This window comes from Trachemys scripta, chromosome 20 (assembly GCF_013100865.1).
Source record: "Trachemys scripta elegans isolate TJP31775 chromosome 20, CAS_Tse_1.0, whole genome shotgun sequence".
Taxonomy (NCBI): Eukaryota; Metazoa; Chordata; order Testudines; family Emydidae; genus Trachemys; species Trachemys scripta.
In genome coordinates, this window is record NC_048317.1 from 9,863,065 (window position 1) to 9,889,359 (window position 26,295).

Genomic DNA, 26,295 nt, shown 5'->3' on the forward strand with positions numbered 1-26,295 from the left:
GCAACAGCTAACTCTCTGAATAGACCAGGGTCATTCAAGGGGCTTCGCCACAACTACTGAATGGGACAGAGAGGCGTCACCCTCTGCAAAATCTGAGACCTCCTCCGTGCTTCATATGAGACGGACGCCTTAGTGAAGGTGAGCGCATTCTCTACACCTAATAAACAGTGTTGGGAGGAGAGTACATGCAGGATCATAAACAGCACACTGGAAGCACTGGTCAATGCTCAGCATGGGAGCAGGAGAGCAGATTTTTATTCCTAGCTCTGTCTGTTGTGGGACCTTGGGAAGACATTTCACCTCTGTACAACTCAATTGCCCCAAATGTAAACTGGGAGCGGCTAACCCCACAGAGGGGGGTGAGGCTTAATTTATTAATGTTTATAAAGTGCTTTAAGATGCTCAGCTGGGAAGTACTCCCCAGCGATGGATGCTAGCTGGCAATGCAACCAACGATGTACCCTGCAATTGACGCTCTGGACACAAGAGGGCGCGCGCGCGGTGGCTGCTCCCATGTTGTTAAGGTGTGCAGCTGGTTGTGTGTGCAATGACCCCTCCCTTGTGTGAAAGGCCCTAGTGCAGGGGTTCTCAAACTTGTGCATTGGTGACCCCTTTCACCCAGCAAGCACATGAGTGCGACCCCCCCCCCCCCTTATAAATTAAAAAACACATTTTTTATATTTAACACTATTATAAATGCTGGAGGCGAAGCGGGGTTTGGGGTGGAGGCTGATAGCTCGCGACCCCCCAGGGAATAACCTTGCGACCCCCTGAGGGGTCGCAACCCCCAGCTTGAGAACCCCCGCCCTAGTGTCTCACGTCCGGCATCTCAGAGACCAACTCAACGAGTGTGTTAGCGCGTGACTGGTGGTACAAACCGAGCACCCCGCCGGAGAGCTGGTGTTAGAAAAAGGATCGTATCCAACGCACACATAAATACAGGGGCTGAGGAAGCCATGACAGGGCAGGAATCTGCATTTCAGTCTTTGCTGTACAGCCCAAATCAGTCGCACCAGAAGCGGCTCGGAGCCTGAGGACTCCAGATGGCCCATTGCACGCACTCACAACATGTGTGCACACGGGTACCGCATGGCACTACACGGGTGATTCACTATAGTTCAGGTGGGTCCTGATGAGCCCCTCAATGCTGAAACAGGACAGGCAGTGCCACCTCCACTCCCAGGCAATCCCTGGAATTGACGAAGGGTTGAACTGGAGTAGTCACAACCCTAGAATGGCCAGCGGGCAGAGGAGAGGCTGCAGAGACGTGCCTGTCCAGGCTTCATTCCAAGGCAGGGGATACTTTCTGGTAGGAGCACCTCTGAATCAGTTTGCAAGGAACCCTGATAACCCAGAAAGACCATGGGAAGAGCTGGGGGCACTTGGTGGCACCTCCAACAGGATCCAGGCCTGAATGTAAGCTCTTAGAGCACTTGTATGTCCCAGATCTGCGTGGGTCTTTCCTCAGCTACGTCCCAGAGGATGGCGTGATCTCGGTCATACAGTCTGCCCCCTGCACAGAGAGAGGGGAGAGTTTGATGGAGAAAAGATAGGAAGTATTTTCTCTCTCCCTCTTCCCCGCCCTCAACTCCACCCTCTTCTCCACGTAGTCCTGCCAATCTCCCAACGAGGACCCAGTGCTTTTAGTCACTATTTACAGGAGCTGAGTCATCGCCTCTCTGGTAGCTCAGTGCCCTTATTTTGCCCCTTGGGCTCTGCCACTCGGCCATGCAGCCTCTCCTCTGAGAAGTCTCCAGTGAGGAAGTAAAAAGCCTCAGGTTTTCCCCCTCTGCCCCACCTTTCGAAGAAACAGTTTTCCACCCAAAAACATTCATAGCAGTCAAACGATCCATCTCCAGTGGGCAGGGCTGTCTCTGCCACAGCCCAGAGATTTTGAAAGTGGATCTGAGGACCTGGGAAACTGCCCTCCCTGCCCCCCGAATTCAGAAAGTGGGCAGGCCCAAGCCTCACCTTTCACATCCAGGATCATGTCCTCGAACATCTGGCTACAGATCCGCCCGAAAGAATCGATTCTCCAGGTCTGGCGGGGAACTCGGCTCTCAGCCCACAGCACCACCTTGGCACCTTTCCCGGCCAGACCAATCACCTGCAGGCTCATGGTGGGGGCAGCCTGAAACCAGCAACAGCCAAATGTGAAAGTGAAATGAATTATATTAAAAAAATAGAATGAATTAAAGAATGTTGTATGTACCTTTAAGTAGAAATGAGAAATGCTGCAATCCATGTGGCAGGAAAGCAGACATTAACTGCTTAATGAATTGCCCCACTTAAGGGCAATTGGTGAAGCATTAACCTTAGATCGATAAAAGTTAATAAGGAAGCAGGATATGCATATTGTGCCCCATGCAAATTTTACAATTTTGCTCTCTCTGTCCCTTTGTTTAGTTCGCACCCTTTTATCTGTATAAATAAGACTGTTTGAATCTTGCATGGGGGCTCACATTATCTGAATGTATTAGCAGAGCGCTGTGCTAATAAAACAGAGTGGTCTGACAAACTAGGAGTCCTGAGTCTAACTTTGACACAAACCAGTCAGCCCCTCTGCAACCTCCCATGCCCGGCTCAGGCCTTCCAAGCTCAGACTTGCCCTCGCAGTCCAGTGCAAAGTGCCAGGGACATTCCTCCCTGAGATACCAAGTGCAGAACCGATGAAGGGGGACGTCAGTGCTGGGGGAGCCTTTTTCCAGGGGCACACACTGCTCTCTGCTGGCTGCCCCGCACCATAATGGGCTGGGGAGTAACCCCAGAAACTGAGTCCACAGGTGTGACGTCCCTCCTGGCAAGAGGAGAGCCATGGGTCCATTGCAATTCACCTCCCTGGGGAGCCATGATCCAGGGGGACCAGCCCCAAACAATCCCTCCAGCTCTGGGGGTAGGGTAAGAACTGAGAGATTAACAAGGTTGCCATGGTAACCACTCACGGATGTATGCACATACGGACATCGTGGCCATCAGCGGGGATTGAACCTGGGACGAGGGGTGTGGATCTGGGGTTCTGCTTTGGGCCCGTCTCAAGCCACCTACAACCCATGCAATCCAGGGCTCACGACATCCCCATGAATCCCCTCTGAGTCTCCAGTCACCCTCACGCACGGGCCAGGCCTAACCTGGTTTTTGATGAGCCCCTCCTCGTAGTACCAGATGGAGCTGCTCTGGTCACTCAGGTCCGAGACTACCACGCGTCCTGCTTTCATGTCCTCAATGTCGTCTGGGACAGAGAGGAAGAACTGCAGCTCTGCATTTTTTATCCGGAAGTAGATCCGTCTCTGGAAGAGACAAACCATGAGCTTCTGCTGCCCCATTTCACAGCATCGCTCACCGTGGCCACCCTCCTTCTGGTACAGCGCAGCAGTTACATGGCTTGGGTCTGTTCACAGGTGAGTGTAAAGAGCCAGCTAGTGTCCCTGTGCACCACTGCCCTCTACTGGATTGAATCAGAACTGCTCCAAAATGTGTCATAGGCTCTATATTGCTAACAGCTAATGGAGATCCTCTTTTAGCTCAAGGGGAAAAGTGCTGGGCTTTAGGCGCAGGAAGAGCTGAGTTTTGTTCCTGCAGTTGATATGAAGTTCTGACCATGGCATAAACCATGTAGAATAAATGTATTGCTCTGTCCCTTCCTCTTGCCGCTCCAGATGTCCTAATGACTCTCCGCACCAGCTGAGCAAATCCCCAGACTAGTGCACATCCGTCTACTCCAGCTCGAGTGTAGATGTACCCTGGGCCAAATCTTCCTCTACCAGCTCCATCCACGGAGTGTAACTAGGAATCTCCAGCAAACCCCAGTGAATTCCTAGTAAATCCCAGGACATCTTCATGCACTCCCGGTAATCTCAGCACATTTTCTCAGTCCCCTGGGCTCCTGGCCCAGACAGAGAGGGAACAGCCCGCTGGCAAAGTGTCAGTTCAGTAGGAACAGCATGGGCTGTGCTGGTGACACATGGCTGTCAGCATCACTTCTGTTACTCCCCCGTTGAGAAGGTGGGCTAGGAAAGAGCAGGGGACTTCCTCTCGGGTCTTCCCTACCTCCAGCACACACAGCAGCGAGGGAAGTTTGGTGCCCAGCACTCACCTGCCGGATGGGGTAGAGGGAGCCTATGTGCTGAAGCCCGCTGTAGGTCAGCCAGTTGGTGATCTCCGTACAGTCCAGCAGCCACTGGCGGCCTCGGAAGTTGCTGTGTTCACACAGCACCCATCTGGGGGGAGGAAGCAAAGACGTTCTGGTATCTTCCCCGTGCAGAAGAATGCTCCAAAGAGTGCACAGGCCAGGAGGGGTGTCGCCTTAGCGCAGGGGGTCTTAAACTTCATTGCACCACGACCCCCTTCTGACAACAGAAATTACTGTACCACTCCAGGAGGGGGGGCCGAAGCCTCAGCCCGCCCGAGCCCTGCCACCCTGAGCAGGGGTGCCAAAGACGAAGCCCAAGGGCTTCAGCTCCGGCTGGGGGACTGGGGGCTCAGACTTCAGCTTCGGCCCCAGAAAGTCTAAGCCAGCCCTGGCGACCCCACTAGAACAGAGTTGCGACCCATTCTGGGGTCCCGACCCACAGTTTGAGAACCGCTGCCCTAGAGACCCCACCAAGCTCTATGGTAGTTGCATGTTCGATTGGGTAGCAGCGGGGATAGCCAGGGACTGGGAGTCAGGACTCCTGGGTTTTCTCCCCAGCTCTTAGAGGGAGCACGGTCTAATGGCTACAGGAGGGGATTGGAAATCAGGGCTCCTGGTCCAGGGCTCCTGGGATCGGTGTGTGACCTGGGGCAAGAAGCTCAACTTCCCTCTTCCGAGCTATTTTTCTATAACTAAATGCACGGATTGACAGCAGCGAATCTGCTCTCAGCACCCGGCCTCGGGGAGCTAAGCCCGTCTGAAAAGGGGTCTCCAAGAATATTTCATCCCATCTTTAATTCAAGGCCAGCCTGCTCTGAGTTAACACCCAGAGGGTGTTACCTGGGGAAATTGCCAGGCCTGTGCGTTTCAGGTTATTCTTTAACCTTCACGTTCTTCCACAACTGGGGCAGGGCTCAGCCACCTGGGAGTGTTTGTCAACCTATTGTTTCGGCCTGGAAGCTGCACAGCCTGGCTTCCTGCCAGCATGGGGGCGGAGCCAAAACACACCTGCGTAGCTGACGTGTGGGGCGGGGCCCTGGGTCAGATGGGGAGAAGCAAACAGAACGGGTCTGTCCTGGTTCTGTTCCTTAGCAGCACCCGTCTCTGGGGAGGAGCCATAGAGGGGGCACTGAGCACATTGTGAAGGGGAGACCTGGGAGAGGCTTCCCCAGCCTGGCTGGCCTGGGGCAGCTGTGACCAGGCTCCTAGTGTCAGCTGTGGGCTGGGCTCTGGCACAGGCTGGGTCTGACTGTCCCAGGCTCAGGAATTGGTCACAGCAGTCAGGAGGCAGGCGGGGCTTTCCCTGCGGCTCTGAGCATGGTGTGGAGTGATTCCCTCAGCGTCTGGACACTTCCCTCTGTGTGACACGGCTCCTATCAGTCACTGTCCTGGGTACGTGTCAGGCATCACAGAAGGATGGCTACCGTTCCCTACTGCAGGGGGGTGACAGAGATCCGAGGTGGGTCACGACTGAGCAGTACCCAGGACGTGTGGTGGGGTACGGCACTGCTGGTCGTGATGGATGCGCACCCAGTGGGCGGAAGGTCACTGCTGGGCACTCTTCCTGGTTTATCCAGGCAGATCGCTATTTCCGGATGTCAGAGGGGGCCCCTGGGAGGACGCTGGCCCCTATTCTTGATGTGTGCTGCTGGGGGAAGTTTGTTCACTTACATCCCGCCTTTCACGCGCACAGACAGCACATGGTTATTGAAGCCCTCGGCCTGCAGGCTCCGCACCTCGCTGGTCAGCTCTATCTCCTTCCCTTCAAAACACTCCAGCCCATGCAGGAAGATCCAGGGCTCCGAGAAAAACTGCAGGGAAAAGGGAAAGGGATGGAGGCAGCAAAGGGGCAGGATGGGGTAGGCAGGGAGAATACACATGGTGATACGCATCCAAACGGACAGACGCGCTGGGGGCAAAGCCAAGAAACTGCTAATGGGGAGGAAGAGGCAGCATTGGGATTTGAAATACTTACAATTGGGACCTTCTGCAGCGACCGGATGGCCGTGGATGAGCCGCAGCCCATGGCGGTGAGCGACGGATACTCGCCGTCCGATAGAACGTGCTGTTCCCCCTCGAACTCCCGGCCGTCGTAGAGAATCCAGCTGGAAGTGAGATGCACCCACAGGCATGATTCTGTCCCCAGGGGCCTTCAGTGCAGGCAGGGGGCTGGGGTGCAGGCTCCCAGGGCTCTTCCCAAACCCTCCTCCAGTGCCAGTGAGAGGAACCCCCTGCAGCCCCCTCCAAACACAGAGAACCTCACCCCCTCCTCCCCTCCTCTTCCCCAGCACACCCTGCCACGCCTCTATCCAACCTGCAAGATACCTGCATTCCTCCGGAACCTACCAGCCCCCACGTCCTTCCCTCCTTGGAGCCGGCAGTCCCCTGCAACTCCCGTCCAGATCCTCCCCACCCCAACCCTCAAAAGCCCATGTGCTTCCCAGCCCCCTTGCCAAACACACAGGGCCCAACCCCCCAAATCTGGAACTGAGGACCCTACTCTTCAACTCCCCGAAGGGCCCGCTGGGGCAGAGCCCCCAGGCATTCCTGGCATGATCTCCCACCTTCCCAATCACCCCGTCAGAGCTCTAGGAGGTTCGTGCAGCTGCCAGCGTTTCGACGCCAGCTCGGCAGTCCCTGCTTAGTAAATATGGCGTGCGGCTCAGAGCATGTGCGGCAGCTCTGGCAGGGCTGAAGGACGCATTACCTGCCTCCGTGGACCCTGCAGGACTGGGGAGCGAAGGCCTCCGGCAGGGACACCTGATCGTCCTCAAAGGAGATGTGATCACCAAGGTAATCAGGACCTGAGAACAGCTGGATCTGGAGAACCCAAAGAACAAAACTGAATGAACCGGGCCTGGGCCTGGGCTTGGGCCAGCAGGGTATGGGATCCGGGGGGGAATTTAATGGAGATGGGACCCGGGGAGGGATACACGCGACTCCTCCAGCAGGCAGCTCATGGCACCTCGCGAGACAGCATCTCCCAGCAGCTCAAGCTTGTGCGTCCAACCCAGCACCAAACCAGTGCCCGCTCCCACTGACATCCCCTTACCAGAGGAACCCAGACCCCAGGGGATGGGCACGGCAGAAAGGCCTAGACTGCAGAGAGACAGATTACACCCCCGCCCCCAAGGATCCCACCTCTTACCCTGGAGACAAAATGCAGACTGTGCTCCCCGACCTGGAAGAAAACAAGCCACACCGGTTACTATCTCACCCCGCCTGAGCCGGGGCACACGCCCCACAGCGGTGAGCACTGCGCTCAGACGGGGCCTCAGCAACCCCCATTAATGTCTCCCCTCGCCTGTGCCAGGAGCACATGCCCCACACCAGCTCCCTTCACGCCCCGGGGGGCTTCCCATGATGTGCTGCAGAGCAAAGGGCCCCGATTCGGAGCAGCTCTGTCCCCACACCGAGCACGGGACGGGCGATACTCCCTTTGCTGGGAGTATTGCCCTGGGGCCATCTCCCGCCACTGGCCACTCCCTGTACAGCAGGAAGGTCGATGGCAACAGAGAATCAAGCCCAAAGAACATAGATTGAAGGACTTCTTTCCTTAACACCCGTTGGCCACAGGGCAAGGACAAGGCAGGGTGGGACACTTTTGCCCAGAGGGGCAGGCAATTGGGGTGATGTGGGCTCCCTCACAGGGGGCGGGTGTATGGGGAGACACAGGGCTCCCTCACCTGGAGGACAGGTTGCACAGAGGAGATCCGGCCAGCACTGGCTCCCCAGTCCTCGCAGTTCCGATACACTCCTTTCTCCAGGATGTACTGCTCGCCTGAGAAGTTTGTGTTCTCGTAGGCCACCCACCTGGCCAGAGAAATGGAACAGGGTGACTTAGGCACCCATCTGGCTCTCAATGCGCCCTGCCAATCATACAAGGGTTGCATGTGGGGGAGTATTACTTCCTGACCCCAATGGTGAACAGCCCTGAAGCATGTGGATTCCTACCCCCAGTCCTTAGCACAAATGTTCCTGCCTGTCACTAAGTTACCCAGCACTGGATTTGCCAAGACCCTAAACTCCTTTTCCCTCTTCTATACTGAAGCCGTCTCCCTTGTTCCCTGTTACAGCACTGTCCCCGCCCCCCACAGTCCAGCCTCACCCCGCCCTTCCCCAGGGTGCTCACACTCCACTCAGCACATGGATGGACTGGGTTGTGATTCCATAGCCGGCCAGCTCCACGTCGGGCAGCGCTTCGCTTAGCTCCACACTGGGCCCATCCTGGAAGTCCATTGCCTCGTAGAGCACCAGCGCCGGGTCCGAGAAGTCCTGTGGGAAGGGGGAACCCTCTCTCAGTCTGTCTGTCTGCCTGACTCCCTCCCCGGTGTGTCCCTGCTTGGCGGTGGGTGCCACTGGGGCACGGCGGGCTCCCTCCACAAACACAACCTGGGTCCCTAGTGGTGCTGGATGCTGCAGGTGATGGAGAATGGGATAACTGCTAGCTCACCCGGTTCAAATCCAGCCTGAACAGTTGTTACCAGCCGGTGCCCTGTGTGTAATGAGTTTGGTGGGTCTTCTGAGTCCCAGCGGGACAGGTGTCACAGCACAAAAGCTACTGGCACTGACTGGCACCCTTCTGGACAGTGGCCTCAGAGCGGGCAAGGGCTGGCTAAAGGTGATGAAGTCCCCTGGCGCTCTGACTTCAGCTAAGGCATGTGGGCGGGCAGCGTGGGAGAGCCTGCCCTGCCCAGGCTGGCGTGGGTAAAGGAGATGGCAATCCAGCCATCTGCCGGCCCCGCCGCTAGCTCCTCTCACCGTCCGGATCAGCCGTAAGGACATCAGCTCGTCGCTGTAGCCTCCCCACTGCGCCCAGTCGTGGTATTCGCCTTCCTCCAGCAGATACTGGTGGCCCCGGAACCCCTCCTTCTCGTAGCCGACCCAGCTGAAGGAATGGAGACAGACAAGCAGTCAGTCCCGTCATGCACCTTCTGGACCCACGCTCACCCCCAGGCTATTGAGATGCTTTTCCTATTGCTAGGGGGACCCCTTTCCCCTTTGTGTATAGGGGGCGCTTCCCCCAGAACAGCTCCCGGGCTTGCAGACCCCTGGGCTCCTTCTTCACCTTGGACTTCGGCCACCAGGGCACTTTGCAATGACGACAATCTCACCCTCCGGTCCCTGCAGTTCCTCCAGACACTCACCAGCCCCCCAGGATGCGCAGAGACCCCACCGTGGACATCACAGGGCCCAGGCTGTTCTCCTGCTTCTTCAGAGCATAGATGTCTCGGTTCACTTCGCAGCTGTGGCCCTGGAAACATGCCTTCTCGTAGATCACTGCCTGGAGAGACACAGGAAACACATGCGGGGGGGAGGGATAGCTCAGTGGTTTGAGCATTGACCTGCCAAACCCAGGGTTGTGAGTTCAATCCTTGAGGGGGCCTTTTAGGGAACTGGGGTAAAGTTCTGTCTGGGGATTGGTCCTGCTTTGAGCAGGGGGTTGGACTAGATGACCGGAGGTCTCTTCCAACCCTGATATTCTATGATTCTATGGCGATTGAGGAACCTCAGATCCAGACCTAGTGACTCCTGCTGGGACTGGAGTAGCTGGGAGCTCCCCCACAGCCTGTGCTCCTGCCCCGTTCCCTAAAGTGCCCCCTACTGGAAGAGGCTGGAGTAGCGGGAGCACTGCCACAGTCAATCTTCTGACACCGTTCTCTATAGTCACTCCTCCTAGCAACAGCTGGGAGTGGGTTGTGAGCAGTCCCCCAGCCCATCTCTTGGCGTGATCCCCAACAGCACCTCCCGGTGGGAGTGGCCGGTTCTGCAGCAGCTGTGAGCACTCTGGACACCCTTCCCTTTGGGAACTGACCCTTCACCTGATCAGTTTTAGGGACTTGGCTCAGCAAGTCCCTTCCTCTCTTACCTTGGGCTCCCCAGGTTTCTCTACAGCAGGGCAGCCCTGAAACAAGAGGAAACCAGAATGAGAATTGCCTGGCAGAGAGAGAGAGAGAGAGAGTGAAGCAGAGCACAGATTCAAGGCTAGAACCAGACAAGGCTAAGGGCGTGGGGCTCAAAAGCTACTAAAATCAGGCTGATTTATAGTCTTGTCAGGAAGGAGGGGGCTGTGTGTGAGCTTCAGCTTGTCTTCTGCCCTGTGCAGCCCTGGGGATTCAGAGCGTTCCTGCTTCATTCCAGTCCCCACAGTGCACTGGCCATTTCACTAGGTCCCAGACACCTTTCCGAAAATGCAGCTCGGGACAAACATCTCCATCAGGGGAGGTTCAAATGCCAATGGTGGTGGCCATCCCTTATCAGATATACTTGATCCTGATACAAGGCTGTCTATCTTAGAAGGGACGGAGTGATTAGCTGGTAGCATCTCCCAACGGGAGGGTGGGAGGCACCAATGCAAAGCACTCACCAGTTTAATAGGATGCATAGAGCAGACGGAAGGGTCCTTCGCACCCCAGGCTTTTAAATTGGGATACCCGCCAGGCTCCAAAACATAGGGGTCGTCATCAAAGAATGGTTTGGAGTAAATCAGCCACCTGGAGGACAGCGAGAAAACAATTACATACGGACAAGCTTTGGGCCTGATCCATTGCTCTCTGAACTCAATGTGAGTCTTTCTACTGATTTCAAAGGGCTTTGGATTGGGCTCCTTCTCTGGTTTTCGTCGCACTGGGAAGCCAAAGCAGGAAGAGAGGAACCCCGCCCAGACCCCAGCGCCACAGTGCGCATGTCTTACAGGCCAGAGTGGACAATGATGGAAGAGGCCTTCAAGGGCTTGCCACAGACCCGGGTGTCTTCTGAGGAATCCATGAACCTGACTTTTGTGCCTTCTCCATTCTCCTCGGTAAACAAACTGATCTCGGGGATCCGGTAATCCTGAAACAGGAGACAGCAGCCTGCTAGCCAGCAGGGACCAAGGTACCCTTCATCTCTCCCCGAACTTGTGCTAAGAACCACCCCAAGGAAACCTATCCCGGCCTCCAATCAGGTGCCAGCTGCTTCACTCTCTAATTTAGATCCCAAAGGACAAGTTAAGATCAACGTCCATCAAGGGCTTTTTCTCAGGTTGCGGAAAAGGAGTTCAATGACACCTTAGATTCTCCTTCAAATGGACCTGAAAGCCCTAGAGATTCCAAGAATCTGCCTTGTAAAAAAAATCCACTGCTCCATCCCTGACATTACTCTTATTATTGGCCTCATCGTTGTCTATGTTGACCTCCTACAACGAATGCTTCCATGGACAACGATCTCATCATCACTCCATTGGCACTGCCCCACTGCATAGCCCTCCCTCACACTCTGCTCCCGCACCAGCTGCCATGCAGGCCCTTCCGCTGGGCTTGGGCCACAAAGTTCACGGGAGTTGGGTCTAGAGCTTGGCCCCAACTCTACTGGGCATCCCATTGCTTTGGAGGAGGTGAAGTGTTTTCTAAAAGGATCAAACCCACCCGGAGACCAGCCTCGATGGGGTCCTGCACTTACCCTCACCACCCTCTTGAAGGAGCCGATGAGGAAGGGCGCGTTCTCAGGCGCCTCCCCGTCTTTCCCATAGGCTGTCCATGGATTGTTGATCTCCACATCCCCCTCGGCCAGCACACACTTCCGCCCATGGAACCGCGGCTTCTCGTACATCACCCAGCTGGAGGGAGCACAGCGTACGGGAGGGGGGCTTGCACCGAGAGCACTGCAGGGTAACCCTGCTGCCTGCCAGCACAGCCTCTGAGCCTGTGCCCATCTTGGGAGTCCAGCACCGCTTGCCTGCCCACTGGGACCCTGCCCGGGCAAAGGGAACCCTAGTGCTCATGTGGCGTCCCAGTGGTTCAGTGGGACTCTGTGTAGGAGAAAGGGTCTTACCTATGAGGATGACTTTGCAGCATCAGGGCCTTGGACAGTAACCCGGGGTCAACACACAGCAGGGAGCAAACCAGGGGAATAACCCGGGAGCCCCGATTAAACAGTGAGCTGATAACTGAGAGACTGTTAAATTCCCAGCAGAATGGGAGAGCCTGGACGATAATCAGAGAGATGAGTACAAGCCCAAGCTGAGCCAAGTGGGGCACTGTTTAAAGCCTCCCGTCATGCGGTTCCCAGAGTGACCAGAGCCCTGGATTCAGTCTTTGGCTGAGGGCATGTTACCAGTGACCAGGGCACTAGTTTCTAACCACCAAGATTAGGGCCCCGGCGTGTTAGGTGCTGGGCACGCCTTGGAGCTCACAATCTAAATAGACACGGTCGACAAAGGTAGGAGAAAGGAAGGATTATATGGTAAAACGAGGCACAGAGATTTCTTGCCCGAGATCTCACTGGGAACAGTGGCGGAGCCCTCATCTCCTGAGTCCCAGCTCAGTGCCTTAGCCTCCCTCTCCAGCTTTGGAGAGTCGCCCGAATGTGGGGATTTGGGTTCTCATGCAAGCTGAGCTGGGCGGCTTCCTGCGGGTCACAGACTCATAGACTCTAAGGCCAGGGGCACCATCGGGATCATATAATCTGACCTGCACATGGCAGGTGACAGAACCTCCCCCACCCATTCCTGTAGTAGGTCCCTCTGGTCGAATTACTTAAGTCCTCAGGGCTTGATTCAAGAGAACCACCAGTTACTCGAGTTCAAACCAGCAAGCGAACCATGGCCCACACGGCAGAGGAAGGCGAAACCCCCCAGGGGTCTCAACCAATCTGATCTGGGAGAAAATTCCTTCCTGATCCCAAATACGGCAACCAGTTAGATCCTGACCCACCACCAGCCAGACACCTGGGAAAGAATTCTGTGTAGTAACTCAGAGCCCTCCCCATCTAGTGTCCCATCTCTGGCCATTAGAGATATTTGCTACTAGCAGTTGCAGGTGGGCCATGTGCTATTGCAGGCAACCTTATTGTACCATCCCCTCCATAAACTCATCGAGCTCAGTCTTAAAACGAGTTAGGTTTTTTGCCCCCACTGCTCCCTTTTCAGTGCTGTCATTCCCCCTGCAGCCCTGGGCGGCTCTGTAGCCTCCATCCTTAACCCTTGTGTCTGCACGAGCTCACGCTAGAGCAGAGCAGCCGGCGGCATGCTTACCCCCCTCGGACCACCCGGATGGAGATGGTGTGGGAGAGCTCCCAGGACGTAGCGTCGGCGATGTCGCCCCAGATCTCCCTCTTCTGGCCTGCGAAGCCCGACTCGGAGAACAGAATGATCTGGAGAGAAATGACACCACCGCTAACCTCACCTGCCTGCCCTGCCCCCGCGCATGGCTGACGCCCCCACCCCAGCCCTGCCCATAGCATCAGTACCTTCCCAGGTCTCCCGTTGAGCTTCGTGGAGGGGTTCTTTGCCTCTTGCTGGAAAAAAAGGAAAGGAAAACTGGGTAAGAAGTGGAAGGAAATGGCACGTTCTCTGGAAAGAGCCCTGCACTTCGGGAAGGCTCCCTCGGTCCCTTCTCGTCTTCTCTGGTCTGCCCCAAGATTCCTTCCTTCCACACCCCTGGCATGCCATCATCTCTGTTCATCAGTTACCTCACCCACTTCTCTCTATCTATCCAGCCCCTGTCCCACACAGCCGTCTCTCTAGCTAGCCTCAGACACATCCAGCTAGCTAGCTCTCATACACAGCTTTCTATCTATCGAACCCCATACACCTCTGTCGGTCTACCCCTTATACACAGCCCTTTATCTAAACATCTCCATTCTCATCTATCTAGTCCCTACATCTGCATTCCCTGGGCATAGCCATCTATATACCTAATCCCAAACACACCCATCGATCTCTCATTCAGCTCTCCAGCTCATCTCTCACTCCAGCTGCTCAGTCTCTCTCTGGGCCACTCCAGATTCCGTTACTCACCTTACTCCACGAGCAGAAGGCAATGGAGCTACTCGTGGAGTAAGCGCTGCACAGTTTGAGGAAGGGGTGTCAGAATCGGCCCTTCTGTCTGTCACAGAGTGGCTCGTTCCCAGCTGGGCTACCCTGTGTGGGGCATGATGCCAGCGTCAGTCCTGCCTACGCCCGAGAGCCTCGTCCTGATGGGCGTCTGCACTCCCGCCTCCTACTCTCCACGCTGCTCCGCATTCTCCCCAGGGCTCCAGAAGGATGCAGGTCCTGGGACCTGCCGGAGTGGTACTCCCTCACGTCAACTCCTCCCCAACCAACACTGCAAAGCTTCCCCCCCTCCAAAGGCCAACCTCACAACAATCACGAATATTACAATGGCCAAACCCTGCTGTCCTTACTCACAGGGTGTTTTGCCTGAGTAAGGACCTCCTGAGTTGACCCATTATTGATGATCATTATGATTATCAACACTCTGCTTTGGGAATCCAGGTCCCACCAGCGCCATCAGTTTCCTTGTAGCTTTTCCCCCCCCATCAGCTGTGGAACGCAAGCTGCCGGGTCAGAGCCGCGCAATGGGACTGAGGGAGTTTCTAGGGCCTGGAACCCCTGGTGAGTTTTGATTCCCCTATCACCAGACGAGGCGCTCAGGGGCGTGGCATTATTGGGACTGGGGTGAGGACAAGCTGAGCCGGCTTCCTGCTCAGAGCTCGAGACTCACCTGACTGCGTAGTGTGGAGTTACTCACCCCAGCTGCAGGGTGATCCAGCAACGGGGGAGGAGTATTTTTCTGCTCAGCCTCCATGAAGAGCAGAGGATTCTGGCCAGTGCTTTTGTCTGTGCCTGGTGCTTTCTGTGGGTCCAGAGAGAGGACTCTTGTCATCTCTTGGACTCCAGCGGGGGAAGGCTCAGAGGTCAGCTGTTCGCAGGGTTTCAACTGTGGCCCATTGGGTGGCATCCAACTCTGTCCGCTGGCATTTAGCAGAGCCGGGTCAATTGGCGTGGGTGAGCTCCTTCCTTCTCGCTCCTTCTCCAGAGCTTTGAGCGGGGGCGTCACAGAGGAGATGAACCGTCTGTAGAGGAGGCTGCTGTCCAAGCGGGAGTAGGGCTTGTCTTCTGTGGGGACTGCCTTCTGCTCCTGGAGATCTTTCAGCAGGGAGGTGCCTTTGAGGATGTTAGCGTTGAAAAGGATGCTTTGATTCCTGGAAGCCTTCTCATCCCCTGGGGGCTGCCTCAACTTCCCCAGGAGAGACAGCGTCTTCTCCTCTATTTCAGATGACATGTTTTCCCAGGGGTAAATTTTCCTGGGCTCCTCTTTGGCTTGTGGCTTCTCATCCTTACTGAGATATGGGTTCTCTATCTCCTCTTCCTCCTCCTCGGAAGGATCCACGTTCTCCTGTTTCAGTCCATTCTCCTCCAGATGCTTCCGTTCCGGCCGACCAAAGAGCTCGCTGAGGGCCTCCGGGAGGGGAACCTGGGACTTGGGAGCGACGTGATACTCGTCAATGGGCGGCAGGGTGGCGTATTTTCCACGCGAGGAAGAGCGCGACAGCCGGGGGATCTTGGGAGGCTTTCGGATTTCGGAGGGTTCCATGTTGCGGAGGGTGTCCACCAAAAGTTCCATGTCCACAGACATGTCGGGGTCCTCCTCTGCCGTCTCCTGGTGACTCAAGGCTTCAGGGGAGGCCTCGGTCTCTTCAGATGAAACGTTTGGCTCTTGTGCAGATCCCTCGGAGTTCCCAGCTGGTTCATCCCCCTCTCCCCTGACCGTAGCCTGGGAGACTGACAGCTGCACTCCAGCTAAAGGCTCTGGATTGTCACGTTCTCCTTGGGCGCTATTTCCAGGCGCGCCGGCAGCATTAGATGTACTCTTTGTCCCGGGTGCAGCTAAAACGGCACCCTCTGTGCTTGGCACGCTGCTATCCGTTTCTGACCCTGTTGTGGCTGCGCCGCCGGGATCTGGCAGGCTGCCGTCGGTTTCAGGCGTGCCCCTGTCTCCTTGGGATTCACTCACAGCAGCGCCGCCGGCTTGCGCCGTGCGGCTTTCTCCCGGCGATCCAGCGTCACAGCTGCCAGCAGCCTCATCAAGGGCCATCAGGCTTCCACCAGCACATTGCCAGCAGCTTTCGCTTGGGGATCCAGGGATAGACGTGCTGCTCCCTCGTGCCAATTCGCTTACACTGGTGCTCTCAACGGTGGGCACAACGACTTCTCTTCCGGCTCTAAACCCAACAGTGCTGCCGGCTTTGAGCATGAGGATTTCCCTTTCGGATCTAAATACAGTAATGCTGCCAGCATTTGGGACGGGCCATTGGCTTTGGGAACTGGTTACAGTAGCGATGCCGACAGCACTGGGGCCGTGGCGTTCTCTTGGGGAACAAATGGGCGTATTGGTGCCAATTGCACTGGGCACGTGGTTTGCTTTTGGGGACCCAACAGGTGTAGTGATGCCAATTGCACTGGGCATGTGGCTTTCTCTTAGGGACCCAGTGGGCGTAGTGGTGCTACCAGCACTGAGCAAGTGACTTTCTCCGCGGGATCCAGGGGGTATAACGGTGCTGGCCGCGCCGGGCTGGCAGCCATCCTTCTGGGATTCAGTGACTGTAGTGCTATCAGCAACCTGCTTTCCCCTTTCAGTCGGCCTCGTCTCCTTTTGAACGGGAGAATAGACTTGTGAGAACACGGGCGTGTGTTCAGAGAAATCCTTCCGCAGGCCGGGAGATCGGGAGCAGCTGCTGTCTGTTGGAGAAAGCAAGTCCCCAGATTCCCTGCCTATTGTCCCCTTCTCCCAGGCCTCCAGCAGTATCGACACCCGGGAGGGGCTGGCGGCGGCTTCTAATCTCCGTGACAGCAGGGAGACCTTGCGGGAGCAGGGCTTGGCCTCTTCCTCGGGCTGATCAGCGGGCGCTTTCTTCCAGCTGAACCAGTTGCTCTGGGTCGACTTTCCTGGCTTGGGGTGATGGGCGCGGGAGCTACCGCCGACCTTCTTCATCTCGTCTAGCCCGGTCCCAGCGTCACGGGCTCTCTCGGATTGGGCCTCCTTGCCGTCTCTGCACAGCCCGAAGGAGCTGGGGGAGCTAAAGAGGGAGGAGAGAAGAGACAAGAGAAGCTGTCAGTGCTTGGGCAAGACCCAGAGCTCCCTGCTTTGGCTCTGTTCTCACTCACCAGCACTGAGAGCCCGTCATACACCCAGGGCTGTCCAGAGGGGGGGCAAGTGGGACAATTTGCCCCAGGCCCCGCAGGGGCCCCCACGAGAATATAGTATTCTATAGTATTGCAACTTTTTTTTATGGAAGGGGCCCCCGAAATTGCTTTGCCCCAGGTCCCCTGAATCCTCTGGGCAGCCCTGCATACACCCACACTGAGCAGCTACCGTCTTGTAGAAGTCACAACCCGCAGCGAGTTCCTCCCCCTTTCATTAACTAACCTCAGATCAGCCCAGCCCGGCCCCCCATGCCCTGGACTTTCTACCCGGCTCGTCCTTGTGACTCGTTTTCTTGGGAGTCCTGATAGGAGGTGGTTATAGTGCAAGGCAGGCTTGGCTTAATAGTTGGTGTCACATAGAAACTGCTCTAGAGGGCCCGGACCCGTACCTATAGAGGTTATTGCCGCTTCCCCCTCCCCCCACCCCGGCTCTGAGGAATGGATCACACCCCAGAATCTGGGTCATTGGCCTGTTATGCAGTGAGAGTTTGTACATCAGGGTGGGCCCCAGTGGAAATCAGGCGGAGTCCATTCGACGTCGCTGCCTCCCACTGGAGGAGCAGTCGCCCTAGGAGCCAGCCAAACATCAGAACCAAGGTGCTGAGCGACACCTGTAAAAACCAGCTGGAGAAGGTTCAACTGGCATTTCCTGTGGGAGGGTGGAACACAGCCAGCCCGGCCTGCCCTACCTGGCAGAGCAAAGTGTCCATAATCTTCAGGGTGAGTCACCTGGGTGTCTGGGCCAGCGACTCTGCAAACATAGGAGCCAGAAACCAACCAGCCAGGATACTCCCCTCCCTCTGAGGAAGCAGGAGCGGAGCTGCCTTTCCTCTGTTCTCTTCCCTCCCCTGGGAAAGGACTGGCTCGCTGGGAGTTCCAGCTGTAGACTCCTCAAGAGGAAGGGAAGCATTTTTATTAATATTGGGCCAAACGCCGCGTTTACTCGTGCCGAACGTCTGAGGAAGTCAACGGATGAGTCCCTTTGTTAGTATTTCTTGGCAGCAGAGGTGCGGCTCTTTACATAGGGATCACCAGACTGGAAGTCCATCTAGCCCTTGGTCCTGTCTCTGACAGTGGTGGCACCAGATGTTTCAGAGAACCCCACAGTAACACACACACATTCGGTCGAATCCTGTTCTCTAATACTCAGAGATTGGTGTAAGCCCATCTCTTCCAAAACACTGCTGTCATTTATTAGGATGTCTTATATATAAATATATCATTTTTCATTATATAAGCATATATAAATAGCCAATCCCACATTGAATCTTGCTAAGCTCTGGGCCCTGTTAAGTCTGTGTTTTTTTATGGACGTGCGGGAAGAGTGAACGACAGGATTAGACGTTCCTCCCACCTGCCCACTGCAAAGACAACGTCCTCCTAGCTAAGCGCTATCTTCTGTTGGGGAGACTCTGTTATTATGGAGCGTGGCTTCCCCAGAATAGTTTTATTATGCTCTTCAGTTTACATCTAAGCAGCTGACAAGGCATCACGATCAGGCACCTCCTGCATGACTGAGCCGGAAGCATTTAGCATCCTTGGCTTCTCATCGTGTCTCTCCATAATGAGTTTGTTCAATGTCACTGGGTCAGACCGGGGGTCGGAGGTATCCTGCGACTTCCTTGGTTGTACAGCAATGGGGCCAATGGATCCGGGGGCAGAGAGAGGAGAAGGGGATGCTGCTCAAAGGAAATCTTTGAACCAAGAAGGCCAGCAGGGGGTAGCCCTTCAGACCCCCTGCCACAAGAGGAGAGCACTACCCTGAAGTCTATGGGCTGAGGCCCTGTCTACACAGGAATTTCAGCCAGTGCCGACCCCTTGTGCAGACATGATTTGCCCTGTTCCAGTTTTCCCCGGGGTAAGACAAGGTCCAGATTCAGGATCCCCCATGCTTGAAGGCATTTGGTTCTGAGTGTTTGAGTCCACCCTGTATCGACGGGTCCTCCTGTGCCCACCACCCTCTGTGCTCCACCTGATCACAGCCAGCATCCTGGCACCACTTCTTCGGGGTGGGCTTCCCATGCCAAACTGCCTTTGCCTGAGCACCCAGACCGGTCCCTCCCTCTCTACCTACATCCCTCGGTGCATTCCTCCTCTCCGAGAGCCGCTCTCAGCCCTTCCCCCAAAGCAGCAGCCAGGGAGTCTTCGATTTCACTGCGAGAATCAAAGGGGCAGAGGGTATAAGCCTAGCTCGGGTGCAGTCTGCCATGCTGCCCCCCACCCCTCCATGAATCCCCAAAGCCCTGGAGGCTATTCAATCCCTTTCCTCATTCCGATCACTCTCCAGAAGTCCCACTCCCTTCATGCGATGGGGTGGGATTTTCAGAGCTGCCTAAATGCTTTTAGAGCACAGGTCCCACCTACGTTAATAACAAGGGAAACGTCGTGTCTCGCCTTGGGAGAGACAAGGTGCCCTTTTTAGTGTAACCCGCCTCCCACCTTGCCTAGCATCATCCTAACCTGCCTCACAGCTCATCATAATTAACCTAGATTGCAAGCAGCTCGGGGCAGGGACCATACAGCAATGTCCTACTTTCTGAGAATCGGTATGTGCCTGTCCCTGTCCCCCTTCTGACAGCCACCACTCCTCCTCATTAGAATCTCAGATTCTGTGGCTCTCTGATCAGCTGTGGCTTACTCCCCCTTTGGTTTACCTTCTAGGCAGGTTTCCTTTTCATAGTCACCCCTCCAGGAGCGCCGCCGGCTTTTCTGTCGCCCTAGGCAGCGGAAGGTCCCAGCCCGAAATACCACCGCGGTCGCCGCCCCCCAAATTGTAGTGCCCTAGGCGACCGCCTAGGTCGCCTAATGGGTTGCGCCGGCCCTGCACCCCTCTCTAAGGCCCCACAGTTGCGCTAATTTAACTAAGTCGCTTTAGAATCTGATGCCCTCAAATCGGTGCAGCCCTTTGAAATCGGTCGAAGAGGCCCTAATATCTGTTTAGTTTAAGTCAGTACGGCCTTGTCTACACATACAAATGGTACTGCTTTAGCAACACTGGGATCGTTAAAGAGGTACAACTGCCTTCTAGACTGGATACAGTTATACTGATATAAAGGGGTTTACACTGGTAGAACTAGGACAATTATATCAGTAAAAATTCACCCCCGTAACCATACAAAACCTGTCTGTAGAGCAGGCCTAAGCAATCAATTTAAGCTAAATTGATATGGGAGTCTGACTGAGTTTCACTAGCTAATCAGGTTCAACCAAATGAACACCAGTTTCTAAACTGATTCAATTTTGTGTGTAAAAATAACTAATAATAAAACCCTAGCTCTTATCTAGCACTTTTCATCTGTAGATCTCAAAGCACTTGGCAAAGGAGGTCAGTGTCACTATCCCCATTTTACAGATGGGGAAACTGAGGCACGGGGCAGCAAAGTGACTTGCCCAAGGTCACCAAGTCAGTTGGTGGCAGAGTGCCATTCCAGTGCTCTGTCCACTAGGTCATACTAACATGTAGCACCTCCCCCGGCCTCCTCTTTCGGAGGGGGTAATTTGTATAGGCACAAGTCCAGCATTCAGAGAGACACATACTGGAGTGTGGGCATGAGTCACGTCCCGAGAAGCCCGAGTGCTTGAATTTGCTGCTGCCATTAGGCTTTTAATAAAGATTCTTAACGAAGTTCCTGTGATTCACATAGGAGGTCCCAGGCCATTAGCATCTGAATACTGACGTTACAGTAACCTGACCAAATGCAGTTTGGGTGACCCCATAACTACGCAGGACCTGCATGTTGGCAGGTGACTTCAAGGTGTTCCTTCCCTGCTCTAAGCAAACACGGATTTTGCCTGAGCTCTTTAACTATTTGGATGGCTTTTCAACCCAGAACAACCCTTGTCTGCTACAGCCAAATCTCAGTTCCCTGCACCACATTTCCAAAAGAGCTCAGGGCCAGATTGCCACCCACAACCTGCAGCTGAGCCTGACATCATCAGATTCTTTGGACCCTGGCCAATCAGGCTCCAGACCAGACTAAGGCATGGGAATGGGGTTAATCTCCTCAGAGCAATGGACAGAAACCACGTGTCCTGGCTCATACCAGTAGAGCAGTGGCCTTCCACCATGTCGCCCATGAGGTGCTGCTAATTCTGTCTGAGGTAGCTATATGGCCCCTATTCTTCTAGTATCTGAGGACCTCACAATCTTTAATGTATTTATCCTCACTCACCCCTGTGAAGCAGGGCAGTGCTATTATCCCTGGTGTACAGGTGGGGAACTGAGGCACACAGAGGCTAAGTGACTTGCCCAGGGTCACCCAGGAAGACTGTGGCTGAGAACTGAACACTGGTTTCCCAAGCCCTACACTAGTGCCTTAACCACTAGACCATCCTTCCACTTCTGAAGACTCCAGTAGGGGACCCAGCAGGTCTGGACAGTATCACTTTAAACCAGTTCCATTCACTCCTGTCAACAGGGACCCAAAGTGTGGCACCGCCAGATTGTCCCATCTCACGGGGACTCCCAGCTCTGGAGCCCTGCAGTCTTTGTTTAGTGGCTACGGGAAACTGCTTGGGGCAATCGCGAGGCAGTATGGGCTACAGAGCCATCAGATGGCACTCCGGTCTCCATCTGGCCCCAGACGGAGCTCTCTCTCTGCTCCCCCAGTGTCTGGCAGAGATGAGTGCCTGGAGGGAAGCATCAATCAGATAAGATGGAGCTAACGCTGGCTGGCAAAGGAAGCACTGAGCAGCTGGTTAAGCCTGTGACCACTCCCTCAGCTGCAGGCATCTCCCTCTCTATTGCTGAGGTGGCTCCCAATCTCTGGGGTTTGGCAGGTGTCTGCCACTGCTCCTAGATGCCCAGATTGCTTCAGTGGCCAGAGACACTTTCTTTCCCCCACAGCCGGTCAAGGGCTGACACATTCCTTCCTTGGGGATGCAGGCCTCATCGTGGTCCCCTTCAGAACGGACCCCCAGCTCTACCTCAAAGGCCACCTGGAAGCTTTGGCTACTGCAGAAAGCGTCTGGCCACCTGCCGAGCAAAACGAGCTGGCAAGAGCGCATCACAGCGATGCGCCGCTTCCTGGTGAAAGTGAAGGTGCTGGTCACAAGGCCCAAAATGACACAGGCCCAAGTTACCTAAGAAACTGACTCTCCCCCCTGACTCACCCCACCATCGGAAAGCTCGGGCTGTCTGTCCCAGGAAGGAGTCACAGGCTGGGAATTCTCAGCAGCAGCCTCCTAGCTTCTGGAATTCATTCCCGCCAGAAAAATGGCTCATCCTGGACCTGGTGACATTTAGAAGAGGTTGCAAGGTGCAGCTTTGCGTCCAGCCCTCCTGCTGACTGTGATCACAAAGAACCCTGGTAGGGGAGCTAATAGCTTTTACTGGACCAACTGAGAGCCCTGGCATTTCACCGACTGACTTAGTTTCTCCGGGTCTGTCCTTTACAACTGCAGTACCATGAGATGCATTTACTGACCTCCTTCGTAAAGGGCTTTGAGATCCACGGATGAAAAGGGCTGCGTACGAGCTAGGTATCGAAGTCTTTAAACCACGATTTGAGGACTTTGGTAAGTCAATCAGAGGTTAGGGGTCTATTACAGGAGTGGGTGGGTGAGGTTCTGTGGCCTGCGTTGTACAGGAGGTGAGACTATGACCATGATGGTCCCTTCTGGCCTTAAAGTCTGGGAATATTGCTATTACTGTTATGATTCCCAATGTGGATAGTTAAATGCTCCTAATCCAAACTGTGTAAAGGGCCCCGAAATACCATGCGCCCTAGAGACACACACAGGTGTGCTGGGGTACAGCACACCCCCTGGCTTGAAGTGGTTTCCATCACATACAGGGTTTACAGTTTTGGTCAGTGGTTCTCAGCACCCCCACTATAAAAACGGTTCCAAAGCCACTGGACACCCACAACTATAAATTGCAACTTCCGCCGTGCCAATCAGCATCAGCCGAAATGGAGGCTTTTGTGATGTGGATACTTGAACCTTAGGAACTAGATGGAGACCTGCAGACTCATGGCACCCAGGCCACCGGACAGGCATCAGATGGTAACAAGTTCCAGCCACCACTTACTGGGGCCAGCTTTGAACCGGCGACCTCGAGGAAGAGCCCCAGCTGCCTTCTGCCTGTTTCTGCTCAGCTGACATTTCATGACATTGTTGTCTACATTTGGGGGCTTCCCCTGGCCCGAACCCCAATAGTCCGTCGATGGAGCCATATTTTCAACAACAGCAAACTCCTGTGACTACCTTGCTCCTACAAAATACACGTCTGGACGCACAAAAGACCGAGCTGCCCAGGTAACACCACCAGACAGCTGGACACACAATGATGGGCTGGTTGCCCAGTGGGGCCTATTGGAAATCCTGGCTGCAGCCAGCGCCCTGTGGTCTCTAGGTCATGATCCGTTGGATACACGGGTTGGAATGTAGCCATATTTTTGTGTGTGATCCAGGTTGTTTCTTTATGCCTCTGGCAGGTTGAATTCTGCTCTCCGGCCCCAGGAGTAAATCCAGAGTAACTCCACTGCTATCAGTGCACTCGCTCTGCATTGACACCCATGGAACTGGGAGCTGAATCTAGCCTTGCAATTTTAGAGCTGAGACCCCCAGATCCAATCCCCACCCCACCAGGATTTATACAAGCCCAGAACTCAGGGAGCCCCTTTCACTGTTTTTATGAATGGCTGAGTCCCCATTCCCCCCCCCCATGATGTCAATGGGCACAGGGGCCCTCTGCGATTCCGGCCAGAGGTTCCCCTTCTCGGGTCCCTTCCCAGCTGCTCAGGGACAATGAGTCAGGCAGAGGGAGAGAGAGCTCAGGTGCCGGGGAGGCTGAATGGATACAGCTCCCAGGGTGGGGAGCAGAGACATTCTGGCTCCGGTCTCTGCTGAGACATGCCTCCCTCCCCAGTTCTTGCCGACCGGCCTGGGCTGGCCCAGGTTCCTTTCAAAACCTGTTTCCTCACGTACCTGCTGGCCGGGTCTCCTGCCGCGTGGACGGCTCTCCCCTCCACTGCCGAGAGGTCCCTGCAGTGGGCCAGGCTCTGTTCCTGCCAGTCCTGTCTCCACCTGGGGTTGGGCTCTGATCCTTGCAGCGGTGTCACCAGGCACCCTGGGACTGGGCGGACCTGCCCGGTCACCCCAGCAGTACCCTCCCTTTGCAGCGTGAAGTTTTGGAATTCCTTGCGTGCTGCCAGCTGGGGAGCCGGTCTGTCTGGTTCCCCATGACATTGCTCATCCATTTTCTGCAACTCAGCAACCCCCTGAGAAACTCCTGCCTCCCCAGCTGGCTTCGCGTCTCCGTGGGAACCCCGTCCATTCCCACGTACCCTAGGCAGATCCTCTGCTCTGCTCTTCGCACCCTCGTCCTGCTCCTTGGTCAGAGTGATCGTTACCTCGTAGCGGATCTTCGCAGGCCTGTTGGCAGGGGCGGGTTCAACCCCCGGGACGGTCTCCAGAGGCCGTTCCGGGCTTTCCCTGCCTATTGCAGGTTCCTCCATCCTGCTGATCCGATTATAGGAAGGACTGGCGAACAGACAGGTCTCCGGTTCAGAGGTGGATTCCCCATGGCTATGGCTCACATGGTCTGGCTGTCCCGCTGCCTTAGGGCGGAAGGTCCCTGAGTCTAAATACTCTTGGAAAAGGCTTTCAGCCCAATCTGTCAGAGGCTCCGGGGCTCTGCTGGGTTCCTCCTGGGCAGCTGGGAGCTTGTAGTCTTCCCCCTGCGTCTCGGGGCTGGCAGGGAAGTCCAGGGAGGTGCTGCCGATGGAGACAGATTCTCCCCAGGAGCTCCCATCTTCTTTGTCTAGCAGAGAGTCAAAGGATGCGAAGATTTCCACCTGGCTGGGTGTGGCTGGCTTCGAATTCCCCGTGTCCATGGGCCAAGCAGATGGTTCTAGAGTCTCCTGCTCTCCGGCCAGGTTCCCAGCAGAGCACAGGTCACGCCGGTCTGCCATATCCAAATCACTGCCGACCGCAGGTCTCCGTAGCCGCCCGCAAGGCCAGGGCTGGTCCAGTGAGCTCCCCAGATGACCCGTACCACCGGCGCCGGTGCCTGAGAGATCCAGATGGCTGTTTTGCCGCCTCCGCCAAGGCAGGGTCCCAAACGTCCGCAGGAGGCCGTTCCTCCAGAGGTCGGACTCCGAGTAGCTGAGAGCATGCGGCTGTGGGGGGAAGGAGAGGGAATCATGAGCCCGTGCACGGGCAGGAGGCAGTGGAGGCCGGTAAGCAGCCACTTGAGCTCTCCCTCCCCACACAGCAGCACATCGGTGCTGGCTAGCAGGAGCATCAGCGAGAGCCCCTGCCCTGAGCGCCAGGGCTCGCAAGGGCGGGTTCCTGCACCTGACTGGCTGAGAGGCTGGAATTCTGCCCCCCCCCCCCAACGCTTGGTGTCACCCGGGCTCCCCTGGTTCTAGAATTGATTCACGTCCACACTGCTGGGTTCGATCAGAGCAATAGGAGAAACTTCAGATACGCTCAGCATCCTAGTGCTGGTATCCCAGCCCTGCTGAGCGCCTATCCGCCGGACAGGGGCAGCACGGCCACCCTCGTTAGTTGTGATGTAGCTTCTTCACACAGCACTGGACTCACCGCCCCTCTCCCCCCTCGCAATTTGCTTCACACCGATGGGGATGAGATTTGGTTTCTGGCAAGTGAGAAAAGATCCAGAACCCAGAATCCGTCTCCTGAGCCACCCGCTCCCCGATAACTGCATTTCCACAGTGCCTGGGGCCTGCCAGCTCCTGCCTGTGGGTCTTCTTCAACTGTGCATTGTGATCCCTATGCAGACAGCTCCCACATGGGGATCTCTGTTCACAGGGGCAGGCGGGCAGACCTGGGTCTCAGCCAGATTCTCTGGCTGGTGAAGGAGGGAAGTGGAAAGCGTGAGCCCAGGAGAGAGCTGGTCCAGCAGTGGCAAGATCAGAGTGTCCTTCCCTTGCTCCCGCAGCATCAAGGCAACACCAAGAAATAAATGAGAACTCAGGCCCAGCAGGGGAGGGGATCCAGGAGGCTGGCCAGCGCCCGTCACTTTGTCTCTGACTGGCAGTTTTATGCAGCTGCCCTGGGAACGGCAGTGCCCGTGCAGATCAGCGGGGCCGCATCATCGCAGCAAGAGGAGGGAGGGCCTGGTTCCAGGGACATAAGAGAAAGCCCTTCTCCCAATTGCTGGGGGAGTGGAGGAGACCCCACGCGCTAGGAGATCTTGGTGCTCCTGTCACTCAATAAGGCCTGTCCCACT

The 26,295-nt window shown here is 55.7% G+C and overlaps 1 protein-coding gene across 1 annotated transcript in view; it reads right to left on the minus strand.

The window, feature by feature from the left end:
• Positions 1-730: 730 nt before the first annotated feature.
• The window catches only part of CRYBG2 (crystallin beta-gamma domain containing 2), a 30,406-nt gene continuing 4,841 nt past the window's right edge, over positions 731-26,295 (minus strand). Inside the window, exons 3-22 of the mRNA XM_034753900.1 lie at positions 24,027-25,219; positions 14,614-16,969; positions 13,358-13,405; positions 13,143-13,261; positions 11,570-11,726; positions 10,824-10,963; positions 10,497-10,623; positions 9,999-10,034; positions 9,277-9,413; positions 8,891-9,017; positions 8,262-8,404; positions 7,816-7,942; positions 7,278-7,310; positions 6,837-6,949; positions 6,105-6,234; positions 5,801-5,940; positions 4,094-4,217; positions 3,129-3,287; positions 1,972-2,131; positions 731-1,513 (exon numbers count right to left, since the gene is read on the minus strand). Coding sequence (XP_034609791.1) covers positions 1,425-1,513; positions 1,972-2,131; positions 3,129-3,287; positions 4,094-4,217; positions 5,801-5,940; positions 6,105-6,234; positions 6,837-6,949; positions 7,278-7,310; positions 7,816-7,942; positions 8,262-8,404; positions 8,891-9,017; positions 9,277-9,413; positions 9,999-10,034; positions 10,497-10,623; positions 10,824-10,963; positions 11,570-11,726; positions 13,143-13,261; positions 13,358-13,405; positions 14,614-16,969; positions 24,027-25,219 — 5,658 coding nt within the window. The 3' untranslated portion in view covers positions 731-1,424. The remainder of the gene's footprint in view (positions 1,514-1,971; positions 2,132-3,128; positions 3,288-4,093; positions 4,218-5,800; positions 5,941-6,104; positions 6,235-6,836; positions 6,950-7,277; positions 7,311-7,815; positions 7,943-8,261; positions 8,405-8,890; positions 9,018-9,276; positions 9,414-9,998; positions 10,035-10,496; positions 10,624-10,823; positions 10,964-11,569; positions 11,727-13,142; positions 13,262-13,357; positions 13,406-14,613; positions 16,970-24,026; positions 25,220-26,295) is intronic.